Source organism: Lates calcarifer, linkage group LG12 (assembly GCF_001640805.2).
Source record: "Lates calcarifer isolate ASB-BC8 linkage group LG12, TLL_Latcal_v3, whole genome shotgun sequence".
NCBI lineage: Eukaryota > Metazoa > Chordata > Actinopteri > Centropomidae > Lates > Lates calcarifer.
In genome coordinates this window covers 6,260,310-6,277,052 of record NC_066844.1, presented here as the reverse complement: position 1 = coordinate 6,277,052, position 16,743 = coordinate 6,260,310, and the positions used below count along the sequence as shown (strand labels likewise).

General features: G+C 41.1%; 1 protein-coding gene and 1 long non-coding RNA gene across 2 annotated transcripts in view; one reads left to right on the top strand and one right to left on the bottom strand.

Moving 5' to 3' along the window:
• The window catches only part of LOC127143092 (uncharacterized), a 120,801-nt gene that overhangs the window by 73,132 nt on the left and 30,926 nt on the right, over nt 1-16,743 (top strand). The gene's annotated exons all lie outside the window — the stretch shown is intronic.
• LOC108888067 (plexin-A2-like) overlaps nt 1-16,743 on the bottom strand; it is a 69,899-nt gene that overhangs the window by 39,347 nt on the left and 13,809 nt on the right. The window contains 2 exon segments of the mRNA XM_018683854.2: nt 2,373-2,507; nt 15,455-15,637. Coding sequence (XP_018539370.1) covers nt 2,373-2,507; nt 15,455-15,637 — 318 coding nt within the window.

Genomic DNA, 16,743 nt, shown 5'->3' with positions numbered 1-16,743 from the left:
TTTTTTGACAAATCTGAGATTAATAAAATTATGCAGATAAATGATATGGAGTAAACGTGGGGCTTTTGGCACCCTTGGGCAGTTGCCCTCTTTGCCTGGTTAGTTATCCAGCCATGTTTGGAACATGGCGGATGGTGTTGCTAGAGGAGCACTGACAAAAAATGAACGGTATACTCACATACAGGTGAGGGAGGAAAGATAGACAGACGGACTTAGGTAGAGAGAGACAAATAAATGAATAGGTGGGATTCCAAGCAATGATTTTATATTTTACAGAGTGGCACTTTGAGAGATTGCCCTGGAAAAACCCTGCAGCAGTTTCCCCCTCTTCTAAGGTTTAAAGCCTTAGCCATCATTTTACAGACAGACAAGTGACATTCAGTGAGGTTGTTGTGTGTTTGGATACTGAGCATTTCTATTCTTAGAAATGATCAACCTAAAGGCACACAGTGAGAAAAAAGATTAACTGCTGTGAAGACTTTTTTTTTCATATCAATAATGGTTCCCAAATAATGTTTTGTGGCGGACACAGACACACAAAAACACTTGTATCCTCACACATACACACTGATTCCCTCTTTTCTCTCCTCACTCTTCATCATCATGCTAACCCTGCGTGTTTCACTCGGCAGGAGACAGAGAGGCTCATTGTTATTCCACAAGGGTTGGCTGATCTCAGCCAAATCTGTCTGTGCCCCGCTCCTTATTCCACATCATTCCTGTATTGTTTGGCTCCCAGGAATCCAAAAATCTCTCATCTCTGGGATCTACTGGAAATGTGGGAAATCTGTGAGTGAAGCCCCTCTCCCCAGGGGATTCCTTACCCGAGCTGCGGGAAAGTCTGAAGGTAAAAGCTGAGGAAAGATGGGAGAGGGAGACAGAAAGAGGAAGGCTTTACTCTGCTCTGAGCTCCTGAGGGCTACAAAGCCAGAGCTGTTCTAATATTGAGATAAAATGCCTGGCCAAGCTGGGTTTGGTTTTTGCTCGGTTATTATGTCTCATTGGAGGTGGAGTGAAGAGAGTAGCTGGCTATCTCCTTGAAGGAAGCATGTGTCTCTCCTTGAACGACCGGAGCTCATCAATAAGTGATGCGCTGTCTCTTCCAGTCTATCACACAGAAGGAAGAGCTGCCTTGATTTGTTTTAGAAGACAGTACCCAACACAATACTGTCTCTATTCTCCTTTGCTTCCTCAGATGACATCCCTTGTTCTCTTAAACTTGGAGCTTTTATAGGTTTTTAGGCTGTTCAAGCTCCCAGGGAAGAGTTTGGAGCCACTCTGAAATAAATGACACAACTGCAATTGTCCCACTGCCCTTTGCCTCTCTGTCCTGTGACTCTGGCTCAATACATTCCAGCAGTCAGAAGACAACTGAGAGCAGTGATAGGGTTTTTTTTTTTTTTTTTTTGGCCGCACTGAAACCTAATCCCATTTCACAGTGCCATGCAGCCGCGCCAAAATAATCACTTGATGGGAGTTGAAAGTGATTACCACTGTTCACTCTTATCTCCAATGAGTGCAGAGAATATCGTCCAACAACAACAACAACTGCTCGCCTCTGTGATGCCAGGCCAAGTGAGGAGCAGATGAGGGGTGGGGGGATGGGGGCGGGGTTACAGCAACATAGAAAAAAAGAAGCTGATGGTTTTCTATGGGATGTGTGTGTGTCGTGTACAAAAGATGCATGCACTGTAAGTCGATTCGCATGGATAAGTAATTAGAACAGTGGTCCATCCCCCTTACACACATCCTGCATATTTAACAATCCCTTCTGTAGACATACAGTTTGTGAATGGTAGAGAATTGCCACATTGGGTTTTGGCAGATAAGTAATAATCATCTGATAGGATTCCAAATAAATAGCATTAATTCAGCATTTATCATAAATGAATGTTTTTGGTTTAAAACAGTTTTACTGCTAATGCCCAAACTATACACAGCAATGCTAACACTAACAGTAATGCTGGTATCTGTGCAGACCAAAGCCAAACATTTCTTTTTGCAATATCCTGATAAATTCGATCCAAATAAATCATTTCAGAAATAAAAGCTGCTTATTAGTTTTGTGCCTCAATGCCAATGTAAATATGATTTTTCTTCTATTTGTTCAGTACAGTTTCCACTGACCTGAAGGCAAAACATATGCCCATGCTATACAGTACCTTTTCATGTCAAGTAAAACTTTTGATTTTAAATTTCATGCCACACGTACAGTATCTCACTCAAGGACATGTCAGCATGCCAAACACTCTCTGTCACAGGGGCTTGAACCCACGGGCCTCCAGCTGAAGGATGGTTCTGCTACCCATGACATCACCCCACTGCTTAGCGTTTCTCCTGACAGCAGCAACGAAATGAGGGCATTTCCTCACCTGATGGTCAGACATGACATAAAGAGAGTTCCTGTCCAGGGAGAAGGCCATGTCCCGGAGGATGGCGCTGCTATCCTTCATCACAGTCACTGTCTCGTACAGCACTCCTCCCTCCAGAGGGCCGTCCACCCTGATCTACAGAGACATAGACAAACACAGAGGCAGATACAGTGAATGCCGTGTAGGTTACTATACATTTGTCGAGTGATATCTGTCCACTACTGTATATCATTTGGTGTGCTTTGTACAGAAGCTCCCATTGTTCCTTCAGGACATTGGTGTTAAGAGGAAATATTCTTTAAATGTCAGCTTAATAAGATATGAAACAAAAACCAAAAACCGTCATGTGGAAGACCACCTATTTTACTGCTAACTTGTGAAATTCTGTATGTTTTCCCACTTCAAATAGTTATAAAATTTATAAGGAAACAATTATATATAATTATTTTTTCTTCATTTTGAGAAATTGCAGAAATTCATAACATCCCGGCTGACTTCAGGACAATGGAAACAAAAACCATGAGAAGTCTATTCACGTTTAGTCAGACCACTTCTCCAGAATTTCCAACAGTACAAAATCTCCTCTTGTGCAAGTCATTTACATTTTGTTCTGTGGTGACAAATAGACTTATCTGATAATGACTTATCGGTTAGGAATAAATTCTCTCCAGTGTGGCAATTAATTAGCTCATTAACAGAGAAGCTGCTTACAGTATGTGTTAATGACACACAAAAACAGCCCTTTTATTTGTGTATGAAACAGAAATATGTAGAATTAAATCACAAGTTTTTGCTTTTGCTACATAGCCAAAGTAGCATCAACAGCTGTTTACTAACCAAGATCTTCAGCCATTGTCGCTTTCACAAGACAAGAGGTTAGAATATGCATCTCATGTTGGACTTAGGCAGACTGGATAGAGTGACAGTGGTATTATGAGATGGGATGGGCTGTGGACTAGCTTATTGGCATACTAACTTCAGTAGGTGAAGTAAATGAGAAGGTCAGTATCAATATCCACATATCCAGTGCAGAGATCTAGGTTGTGTCTAGCCTAGCTTAGCACATAATCTTGCAGCAGGGAGAACTGTTAGCCTCTACCAAAAAAAGTTAGTTAGAGTTTGGTAACTGTTTCCTGTGGTTTCCTGATACTGTATGTGTTCATTTTTATTATGTTGCTCCATTAGTATGCTGTGATGAAGGTCAAGGTCTGTGTGATTGAAAACATACACAGTAAACGGAGTGTGCATGTTTGCAATGGAGATAAGTGTGTGGATGCTTTAACTTCTTTTCATTTACTAAATGTTTTGCATCCAGCACATTCTGGACTTGAGGTGGTGTGCAGCAACTCTGAAAGTATCTTCATTAGTGCCACCAAGAAACAGTAAATTAATTGTAGAAGTGAGCCGAGGAAAGGAGAGAGGAAAGAAAGATTTGTCTGCTGCTACTAATTCAGTATTCCGGTTGCTCAGTGCAACTCTGACCCAAATCCACCCCTGGGGTTATAGTCATGACGCAGTTGAGTTTTGAAACATGTTCAGTGAGCTCAGCCTTAATTTGACTTTGGGACGACTTTCAGGCGGCAATCTTTTGGGGCTCATTAAATGCAAGCATGGAGAACAGATGCCCACTGGTGAAGGGTTTTCAATTCTCTTCTCCCACCTCTGCCTACAAACAAGATGTGCTGTTTGCAGTGAAGCAAACAAATAGGCAGGTCTGTCTTTGTAGTAAGTGGCTTACTGGTGTTGGAACTGTCCAAAAGCAGCCTTGTGAAAATGTGGAAATCCTTGTAAAGATGTAAAGTGGTGACTAAGCTGAAAAACCCTTTATTATTGCCGATATAAACATCCTGTTTGTAGTTCTCCCTTTATAATGAAAGTGTATTAACTTTTTTTGTCTAACCACAGAGAGAAACCTCCTTATTTGTCTGGTGTATACTGCATAACCAGCACCCAAAGTGCTATACACCACAAAAACTAAGCATTTCTCCTCCAGTTTTTATTTTTAAAAAATACCTTTATTTGCACTCATAAATCCCATTTTTCATTATTGGTGCGTGAATTATGTGAATTGCATCATATAGTAATGGTAACTTGACACTTGAAATCTAAGTCAGAAGTGTGAAATGAGCAAGCAAAGTCTGAATAAAGCATGATAGCTGGAGAAAAAAAATCCTCATTAGCTATGCAAACCCAGGTTGAAGCCCTATTTAAATTCCAGGGAGATTGGATCATTAACCATGTGATGCAATTACAGTAAAGCTGAATTAATTTCTCAATCATAATAATTAAAATAAATGCAAGATAATGAGGAATTGGAGCAGAGAATTGTGGAAGTGTTGCGAAACATCTGCAGTGCGATTATATTAGTCGTCCCTGCATGTGCATCCTAAGCGCATGGACTTAGGCGACCTCGCCACCAAATCAAATTTGACTGCAGAAGATTTTGAATGAGTGCCAGGTTTAGCTTCCACACACATGGTGTCAGAGTCTCAGCAGTCTCTCAATGGGGACAGTCAATCAATACAAACTGATTACATGATTGGATCCCGTGGGCACCAAAACTTCATCAATCAATCACGCCTCCATCTTCCAGGCAGCTGTGCCTCTGCAACCGTCAGCTCTGCCAGCCAAGAATGAAGAGGGGAGGGAGAAAATCTGTGCAAACGGGCGTGTTTGTGTGTGTGTGTTTATGTGGGTGGGAGGGTGAATACTGTGGGGTTAAGAGGAGGGCGTTATCTTCCACACACAAAAACGCTAGTACCAAGTAATGAACACAATAGTGACATGAGATGTGTGTCTGTTGATTCCAGATCATAAAAAGACACAGTTTGTCTCTCACTGGTCAGATTGTGATTACCTCAACACCATGCACAATCAAATCCTTTAAATAGTTATTTCATAGACCGATTTATCTCAGAGCTAAGCTTCTTTCTTTCTTGCTCATTGTCTGTTTTCTTTCTCTTGCCCCATCTCTTCTTATGCTTATGCTCCTACTCCTCCTCCTCCTACTTACATCCTATTGCTCCTCCTGTAACACAGTCCCACACAGTAATGGAGCCAGTTTACATGATTTTTTTCCCCCCACACTCCTCGTTTCATAAATAGCACAGATAGAGACCAGAGCATTTCTGTGGTGAAACCACATATAAAAATCCCCAAAACGATCATTCACAGAGGGATACTGAGCTGTGTATGATGAGGCTGACCTAGGGCCAGGGGAGCAGGGATGAACCCTGGCAAACACTGACCCATCAAGACCCATCCGTGGTGTTTGATTTCAGCGGATTTAAAAGTGGTTTTATCATTAAAAACAGGGCTGACCAGGCAGAATTCCCCCTGAGAGTACAACAGGTCCTCAATCTCTCCTTAAGCCCCACAGCTCCATAATGAGAGTAAGGCGGGTTTAATTGGTTTTATAATGAGCCTGCTTGTAGGACATTACACACAAAGTTGCATATACACACACACACATACACGCATACTCACCTAGGCACAAAGGCACACAAACAAAGACGCATATACACTCAGCTGTCATACCTAGCTAAAGCTAATGCAGTCTTATACAAGAGTCCTGCAATAAATCCTCCTTTCACACAGGTTATAATGCTCAGCTTGTGTTGAAACTGTGTTGAGGAGGTGTTGATTCAACTGTGTGATCGTGTTGGAGGCTGCAATTTGTGGTGCTGAACACTACTGTGTTGACAGGTGTTCCTATTATTTTGTCCACCCCATTCAAATCAATAATGACAGGCTAAACAAGAGACACAGCACTCTGTATAACCTTCACAAGGATTTATTGCAGGACTATTGTATTAGACTGCATTAGTCTTAGCTAGATGTTCCTAATAAACTGACAAATGAGAGCAGACTTGCATATGCACTTACATGCTGAGCACTTAGTCTTTTGTTGGTTGTTAAATTTGTGTTTGTGTGCTTGATCACTTGTTTGATCAATACGCTATCATTGATTGTGGCAGATCAGAAACACACACTGGATATGCAACAGTCATATTATGCAATGTTAGTCCTCATTTACGCTTGTCATTTTAAATCTCTGAGTAGAAGTCATGCGAGATTGAATACATCCTTTTTTAAACACTGACACCTATGCGTATGCGTTTCTGTTGTCCAGATCATATGTATGATAGCATCATCTTGATTTTCTCACACAAATGCTGACCAGGGTCAGTCCTCTTGTCCAGAAAGTGGGGGGATGGGGAGGTAATGCACCTGAAGCTGTTTGGTAATTGACAAAAACACTTAAAGCAGCTTAGTTACAACAGTTTGCTTGCTAGCTAATAACTATTTACGAATAAAAACACATAGCTGAACCATATTTATCAACTTAAGCAAGACAAAACTTTTATCCTCTTGCCTTTACATTCACTGTGATTCACGCTGCTCCCTCACCTGCTCAGCATATTCAGTGATTGGACTGATCAGTGATCAGATATATGTTTAAAAGCTCTGTGCACCTTTTGTGCAATCCTATGTGTGAAATCACCTTTCCTGCCACTTTAAAGAGTCGGGGGGACAACAGCTAATTTCAGTCTTTCAGTGTCACTTCAGTCTTTGAGTTGATATTTGCACAGAGCGCTTCTGCAGTTGCACTTCCAGATCTAGTTAGAATGTGGAAATCAGATTTCAATTCACCTCAAATACTTCATTTGCACTTAGCCACTGCATATTGAAAAAGCTGTCTGATCCTTCACAAGATGCATGAACTGACTAAGTGTAAATGTGGTCTTATTTAAGTAGTTAGGACATCACTTTGTCAATATCACAGATTACATATTTTCCAAAAAGTTCAGAAAACCTCCTTCTAAAATTCAAACAGACTCCCCCTGTGTGGTCCATGTCATGTAACAGAAGAACTGAACTGATTTGCCATTAATACCACATGTTCATATGACCTCAGTCAGCTTCTCATTTCATTCTCTCTTCCCAGCGTATCACAGCTGACGAGGATATATATTTAACCCATGAATAATATTTAAGCCAATAACAGCAATATCCTCCCTGCTGCTGAAATTCCCTCACAGAACCTACGATGGATATAAACAACCCAGCTTAGTACCCACCTTTCTCGTGGCTGGGTTTGCATCTTAAATGCTCGACTGCACTCTCATCCTGTGAGAGCCAAAGAAAACAAAAAACCCCAGACTTCTAAGATGTCACTTGGCTTGAGCCGGGCTGGCTCTGCTGTAAAGCTGCCAGACCTTGCATGAGCAATACACTCACCCAAATGTCTCTCCCGTGAGTATTTACATATGGGATTGATTCTGCGATTCATTTCAGGCAATGATTTTATTCATGCTGAGAGGAAGTATACATGTAAATGTCCCCAAACCTCTGTTTTTCCACCGCAGATTGAGAAACCTTGTAAGCAGACGATTACTATGTTTATGTGGTAATGGCCAACCCAATCTTAAAAAAGTGTGTCCATATGTGGCCAGCCGGTCTGTGCCCTCCAAATTCACCCAGCTAACCTAAACATATGGATGGTGACCCAGGAGGCATGGAGCACTCTGTTCAACCAATCATTCCCAATCTGCCGCTCTGACAAGGTTTCGTCTGTCCCTGAAGACAAGTCTGTCAGACTCGTATCAGATTCAAGGAGGTCAGTTCATTTTCTACACAACAAACTTGTCCTCTTCAATCATTACATGACATTTTGCAGGAAATCAGCATGTCCTTCTGCATGCAAACATCTGATTTACAGCAAAGTATTGATTTTCATATAAAACCACCAAAAGTAAAGAAGTTACAATTTGGCAGGAAACCACACATAAATCTTTCATTAGACTGGAAAAGGGCACAGAATGAAAAACACGCAAGGCTAGATCTAAAGTAGATGTACACAGGCTGTATGCTAGACAGTTTTTGGCTCAGAATTCACAGTGGATGCTCCCAGGCTTTGAATCAATATTGTGACAAGGGGCACGCAGCGACATAAGGGCCAGACAACTGGCCACCTTTAAGGTTGAGTGGCTATGCATATGGTCTGAACGTGGACGACAGCCGAGGAGTGCGGGCACTGATTAGCCCATATATCCATCACGGCTCTGTGAATGCTAATGAGATAAAGCTCAGGACAGAGAGCTGAGCTGCAGCGGCTAATGAAAACGAAGAGCATTCGGGGGACGAGGGGTCACTGAGGTGGAGATGTGTATTACAGGACACGACTAATCATTCAGCCATCACATTAACTACAGTCACAAAGAGAGGGGGATTGATCGCAGCCACTAGATATTCTGTATGTTGGCAAGTGCCCATACCTAAACACGATTACCAACTGATTTGGAAGAGAGGTCATGGCGTGTGAGAGCATGTGCATGTTCATGCATGTGTGTTTTTGAGGGCTATTGTTAAAAGCCGTCTAGCTGCAGCAGCCAAAAATTTCAGTTCACTCTAACCTTCAGCTGCATGGCCAGCTTCCAAGTCCTCATACCACAATTTCTACAACTTGACCACAGTCTCCTCCAAGTCTCTGCGTGTTCACTTCTTTTCTCTCTCCTTGAGGACACAGTTTCCTGTTCTCTGTTTCCTGTCCTCCTCCATACAGCCCCCGTCCCTCCAATCATTCCCATTGTTTGTCAGGTTCCCATGGCCCACCAACAAAAGCAGTGGGAGGGGGACAGTGGAACAATTCATGGCACCCGTATGGTCTTCATTTTCCTGACCGCAATGCAGTCACAGTCCTCTTGTGTGTTTCCATTTGTGTGACCAAGCGGGAGAGAGAAAAGAAAGAGAGGACAAAGATTGTCGGAGGAAGAGATGGAGCTGTGAAATAAAACTGAAGTCAGGAAAAGCAAAAAGTGTGACACCTATACCTGTTATCACAAAATTTCCTCTCTTAATACCATTTACTATTTCAGCTGTACTGAGACATCTAATAGCAATCCGCTCTGTAGACTTTTATCCGGAGGTCTAGCTCCGTTCATACAGTTATGAAAATCCTTTCAATTTAGTCTCAAACACACCTATTCTGCCAGTGCCCCTCCCTTCCCCTGAACCTCCATTCTAATGATTTCAATCATCAAATCTCCCCCTTCCTGGCCCCCCTTAGAAACCGTGACTTTGAAAAGTCCAAGTCATTTAGCCATGCACTGGAGAATTTCCTCACCCGGTCAACTCTCAATAAGCCATAATGAATCCACTATTTGCACATGAGAGTATTTGACTAAGGCTTTATTTGCCATGAGCTTAACATTTTCAACCATTTCTAGGGGAATACAGCTGCTGTGTAACTGCAGCCACTGAGGAAATGTGATGGTCCGTTTTTATTTTGTTCAACACAGCACGCCCCTTCGTATTACAGTACATGCATCCACCAATTTATATTTACCAGTAGTGAGGTTGTTCTCTTACAATGATCAAACAGTAAAGGAGTCAGCGGCTTGATTGAGAGCAGTGTTGAGGCAGCTCAAATTTGTGATGCCTCAGTTGAACGGCAAACCACTACTCCACCTTTCCAGCCTGTCGTAGCATTGTCTCTCTTAGGTGAAGTCATCTGGCACACATTAAAGGATTAATCATATATTAAAGTATCCTTGCAATTCCTCTGTAGCAGCTATGACATCGTTGTTTTCCCTCTGAATTGGGGTACATACAAAACATGAAATATAACCAGAAACTAGGGTTGCACAATCTTCTTAATACGCTCACTGTGTCAGAGAAGCATCTGGTTTCACTCTGTATGCCATTGTGGTCCTTTTGAGCATTACTGTGCTCTGCAGAAACATTTCCTCAGAAAATCAATTCCACTCAACACCTGTTATGTGTTTGAGGCTGCCACAAGGTAAGCAAAGGTATAATGTCATTCATAGTGCATTTGCTGCATACTTACATACTTACAGTAGCACAGAGGCAAAAATCTGCTGTCCTTCATACAGAAACAGAAACAGAATATAAAACCTGGGAAACAGATTTGATATCCTGTAGTTTTTGGAGTTGACTTATTAATGTTTTTGATCATAAGATACACAAGTCTATGTCATGTACAAAAGTAATTCTGTTTTTATAGTTAAATATTGTTGTCCAGGATGATGTTAGTAGAGCCAGTCCAAGTCCCATACACCATCCAATCCTATATGACCAGCCTACCTCTGTTACTAAGGGGACTCTGTAATCTGCTGCTTTTCAGTCAACAACATCAAGCAAAACCATTTTCACTGCATACCTCCTGATTGCTGTTATTGTCACTCTCTATCACGGTGAATGAGAGGATTTAAACATGGTAATTGCATGGCAGTGGTCTCTCATTCAGTAATTACACAAGGTGAACCTTCCCATGGTTGCTCTAATGCACAAAGTGGATAAAAGATTGTAAACACATCAGGAGTATAATACAATACAGCCTGTACAGCGTACATCTGTCTAATGCTGTAGTGGTGCTAACAACAGGCCACACTGGTGGCTGAGCTATAAATCAAAAGCTATGCCAAAGGTTTTTATGACAGGTTTGTGTTAACCAACATCTTTGTAGATTTGAACACTTCAGTTCAAGCTCTGTCTGCAGTTCAGCAGTAACATCAGTCTCTTTCTATTTCCAGTTTCTCTCAGTTCAGTACAAAACTAGGTGCAGATAAGCACTGTTTACAAGGATAATAGCTCAGCAACTGCTTCTCTTCTACAGAGAAGCATTGTTTCTGTGTTGTGTTTCTTTTAGTGAGCTTCTAACAGGACAATAACAAGGTGTATGTGATAGCTGAGAGAGACACTGAGAAAACCAACTGATTTGATCAGTGGCGATGAGTCAGTCCATCTTGAGTCATGTTTGAGACTGGTTTCTATCTACCTCCTTTGTCTAAGCATTTTGTGAGTTTATGTATATTTAGTTCATGAGTTTATGTATGTTTCTTTTAATTTGTCTTGATGTTCATTTAAATATATGTCATGTTGGTGGATAATAGACCAAAAGCAAAAAAAGAAGAAGAAGAAAAAGCTGTATGTTGTGTGTCTCAGACTGCTGGTTTTTTGAGCTCAGGGACAGTCTTTGTCCAGAGCATCACATGAGCAGAGCCACATGCTTCAACCAAACTCAAAAACACATTATTGTTGCAGTAAATGGTTAAAATCTTGACATGACTGCACTGACTGAAATGCTAATCTTGTCCTCACTGGGTCCCACTAGCATTTTGCTAACAAATGGAAACTGTGCCATCAGTGCCACTGAAAGTTGTATCTACCTGCACCTCCTGCCTTGAGACTGGAATAGATTTGAATAAGGATCGGTGAGAGATAATGACTTTCACCTGGATTCACCTCATTAGTGTACAATATGCAAAGCATAAAAGCCACTTTTTTGTTCAGAGTTACCCACAGGGTCATATTACTCAACTGAAATCAGCCACTCAAGACAACAAAACTGTGGCAGACGATGATAGAAATGTCCTGTTATATCTGGAACAGGAGTAGCCTAATCGAAAGACACTGATGGACACGTCCATATGCTGCATGGACGGTGAGACTGTCGGTTATCCCTGTGACCTTTCACCCCGGTTACACCCTTCCTGTGGCAGGCTTGACCTTTGCAATGGCCCTGCGGGTAGAGTGATCTGCTGATGGCATTTATTGTCATGCCCCATTTCCACTCAGCCTGTCCATTTGGGGGTGATGGAATAGGATTGGTTAGAGAGCTGACCCCGTGCTCCTCGGAGGCTCCTGGGAGTCTGAATCATGGCTGCATGTTCTGTCAGTGTAATGACAAACTCTGGCCTTTACACACTCTTAACACAGTAATGATGGATTTTTTTTCACTCTGCTCACCAAAACTTACTTCTCTTTTCCTGAACACATGTAAAACATTATTTTCCCTCAGTGTTTTTCTTGGTCTAGCTTTCTTTTCTTTCTTTCTGAATCCATCCCTCTTTCTTTTTCTCACTTAATATCTCTGTCTTTCTACCTCTGTATCTGTTGTTTCTCTCTTTCTTCCCTTGGCCATTCTCCTGTCTTTGTCTCGCACAGTTTCAGAGTCTCTCTTTCTCTCTCTTTCCATCAGGCTATCTTGTGTTTTTTTTCCCCGATGGCTCATCCAATGAAAGAGCTGCAGTGATGCTATCTCTGCTCCCAGTCTGGACCCGTGTGTGTGTGTTAATGTGTGTATGTGTGTTTATCTGTGTGTGTGAGTGTGGTGTGTGTCAGACAGATTGCTCCTTATAAGACTCATGCCCCCGGGCTAATGTCACAACAGTCCTCTCACACATTTCCTCAGTCAGCTGCATGCTGTACTACTGTGCAGTAAGCCTAGCCTGCAGTGCTACTGAGTCAATCCAGTTCGATCAAAGAAAGACCCTTATAGGAACTTGATTATAATGTATCATTACAGTATGCTTTTGAAATGAAATATGATGGACAATGAGCCAAATCAACTTCATGAACCTCTCGAAGAGAGGTCATCTTATGTCTGTAGGCCTGGTGTAAAACAGATGCAGGTTTCTTTTCTGTGCATCAGTTTAATAACACAGACTGTATTTTTGTTTTTCTTATCATGTTAAAGTCACTGTTCAAAAACCTATTTCGATGCCTTAATCTGAATTTACACTTGGGTCAAAAAGAGGCCTGATACAGACTTTGAAACAAAGGATACTAAAGTCAGATTTTAATGAACATGGCTGACAGTATTCTATATTGTTCTTATTGTCAACAAATCCAGTGAGAAGACCAAAACCAACAATGTGTTAGTCAGTCTCTTAATGCTTTTGGAATTCCCTAGCTTGTTTGTGACTCTGCCCTAAGCTCATGTGTCCCTATTGAAGACAGAAATCTTAAAAATTGGATCACACAAATATAAGATCCTCATCATCATAGGATCATCAAGTAACTTCCTAAAACAGCTGGGCATTGTAGCTTTAATGAATATTACTCAGTTTTCAGCTGCAGATTTGGTGTGGTAGTGGGAACATAAGGCAGCTGAACAGTGCAGGTGGGATTGACTCAAAATAAACTGCAGTGCCCATGTTGATTGTAATGAAGTAACATGTCTCCCAGTGCGACAGTGTGGCTCATTGATGTGTTTTTAATAGATTTTGGACAACAATGGACGTCCATAGCACAGAGAAATAAGCTATAACAGGCACTGGTTACACAGGCATTATTAATAGTATAAATGCATTGTTGGTTTTAGTCTTTTCACTGGATTTGTTAACAATACAAAAATGTAGAATCCCTGAAATGAAAGACTTTGAAACCAGGAAAAAGAATCTCAGAAAACATAAGGTAACTTTAAAAGAATGGGAAAACTAATGTTAGGAAACAAGGAAAACACAATTTGAGTAAGTAAATACTCTGAAATCATCCTATTTTCTTCTGATACAGTGATACAAGTCTAGTGATGTTTATAAACATGTAAAAATTCATGTCAAGTACACAGATTTAATGTTCAGTATCAGTGAAGTGGCCCTTGAAAGTGCTTTGTAACGCTAAAAGCCATTCAAACCAAGATCCACCCGGACATTGTTAAACAAGAGGCACTAGAGCTGCATAATGTCCTGTTTCTTTCAACTGATACAATGGAATTGAAGGAACATGCAAATGCTTTGGTTCAAGTAGTCACGGATGGAGATTTACATCGATTTGTTCTCGTCTTACAGCGCCATGCTGCATGATTACTGCACTTTTGTTCAGCTGCATAATGTCCTGCCATAATCACTGTGATATATTATATGTAACCAGTTACACTAATTATAACATTAATTGAGCAGATTATTGCGTTAATTAGTGTTAATGGATTAAAGATCATTATTACATAAATGTGCCATGGTAGTGAGACAAAAACAGCTATGGATGACGTATTTCAGTGGTGTATTTCTCATGGACAACTGCTGAATTACTTTATATTACATGGAATATGGTGGCAGAACCCTTTAAAGAGATTTAGGACATTAAAGGGGCATTCAACTCATTTTGCACTTGAAGTTCAGTTTAGATGTCTTAAGAAGCACTAAGTAGCCCGCCACAGTTGCCATAATGTTTGCTGTGGCTCTGAAGCAGATTTGTTAATTTGGAGAAAATAACACTGATCATCTCATAGTGACATCATCAGGATTATCTTGGCTTGTGCTTTTGGTCTTGAGATTTTTAAAGGAAACTGTAAGTTACAAACTGTGGACTTGGAGTTTAAAAGACACTGACATTACCAGACAGGCCATTTCTGACAAAAAGCTGTTTTAAGTTGCATTATGGGAAATGTAGGTTTTTGTATTTTTGGAGCATGACTCCGCACACAAGGAACTAACACTTTGAATGTCTCAGCTGCATTGATTTAGACTACTCTTTTTGCAGTCTATCTCTCCCTAGACTTTATGGAGGTGTAATACTAAATCACTGAGGTGCTCCTTTAATGTTGAATACCATTACATTTCAAATTTTCATGTGCTTTCAGTCCCTCAGAATTACGGAGCAACATCTTATTTTTAGCCTTACCGTGTTGCATAGTCTGGTAATCAAACTGAGTTGTTGTTTTGCCTTATTTAATTCATTCAGCCTGACATTGTGTTAATTGGTTATTTTTGTTTGTTTTGCTTCAATCAGGCAGGTATCTGTCCACAGACATCATTTTCAACATGGAATCTGTGGTAACAGTTGCTACAACAACAACTTGTGCCTTGTCACATGCGTTGCCATTTTTTTGCAATATATTGAGTGTTGTTTGCTAGCTCTGTAGGAAGATGATGTTCCCATTATGTTCTCATTCCCGCCTCCTAAGCTCTGATTAGCTTATTGTTTCACCACGCAGCAGAAATAGCTGTCAATGGGCACAGCATCAGACCTCTTTGAATCACTGCACAAATCTGAGATGTGGGCAGCGATTCAGAGGTCTGGGACCAGGCTACGTTTTGCATTGGCATTCAAAACCAAAAATCAGGGAGACAACCATCAGCGAAGGCAGATATGCCAAGGGGTCACCAACAGCAGGCTCCAGAAATTTTGAGTAGGTTAGTGATGTGAATTGTAATCAAGAGTCCGGTTGCATCTCTTGAGAATTACCAATAACCAGGCAATCCCTGTCTGATTTCAGTTTCAAAAAACAGAACAAAACCTCTCATGTTTGCCCATAACTGTCAGTGTACTATTCTCACCTTCTTCAATTGTCCACTTCTGGTGCCCAGGAACACCACACTGTGTCCATTGTAGATGTAGGAGGTGACAGAGGTCAGCCTGTCCCTACTCTCAGTGAACACTGTCCGACCCGACACCAGCTGAGAACCCCCCAGGGGTTGATTTATATCCAGGCCGCAGAAGTGGTCATCGATGGGAACGGGCTGCATAGAGAGAGGGAGGGGTCAGATTGAGTGCAGAGGTGAAGATGGAGAATGCATTAAGTGTATGAAGGGAAAGGAGTGTGTTTTTGAGAAAATGTGAGGGGAAAAAAGCAAAGAGGGATTGGAAAGGTGAGAGAGTGGAAGGAAGGAGGAGTGAGGATGACAGATACAGGGAGGGGAGATGGAGGTAATGAGAGAGATAGGGAAGAACATAAGTGGGAGCTAGAAAAATGACTGAGATCACTGTAGACACATGCGAATATAAGAAGAGAACTCAAATTGACTTCTGGTATGCCTAACATGCATTAAGTGCACAATTTTCAGGGTTAAAAATGGTTACTTCAAAAGGGTCTGGGCTGCCGCATTTATCAACAAGCCTCAGAGCGGGCGAATTTGCGGAGCAGACTAATTGCTGATGGCAAACACAAGAAAACACTGTGTGTTTTGCGCCTGTTTCTGTGATTTTTTAGATCGCTTGATCTGACATCACACAAACACACAGCACAAGAGATGTCAGGTTTTGATTAAGCATCAAAGAGAGCTGCATGCTAAGCCGTCCTGTTACATCTAGTAAAATGCAGCTCAAACCTTTACTAATTATCTGTCACTCAGTATATAAATCTACCTTTCTAGGGCAGCTAATTTCATATTTCACATCCCCTTCTTCTTATGCACATATTAGGCCTTACTGTGCTTTTTCTCTCATCAAGCGATGTTCCTGAGCTTTACTGAATGTGATCAGTGAAGTGAACTCAGTGTAAACAAACTTAATATCTCACCACACCCTACTCTTTCTTGTCTTGCGCCTGACCTCCAGGCTTGTAAAAGAAAATGCAAATTAGCCATTTCTGTCTGAAAGTGTAGTCTTTGAACTCTTTTCCCGTGAATCTAAATATTGTACACGTGAATTTTTGTGACCAAAGACAGTAATGACATCTTAACAAATCTGAACCACAGCCTTTCATTTACAGTGCCATTTTAGATATAAAGCTCTTTGGTTAACTGCTCAGTGAGAGTTAATTATTGAAGCATTATGTATCTCTATCGGCCCTCAGTTGCTTTTATGAATAACATTACATCTTATTTGTTTGATGGCACAGTGGAAT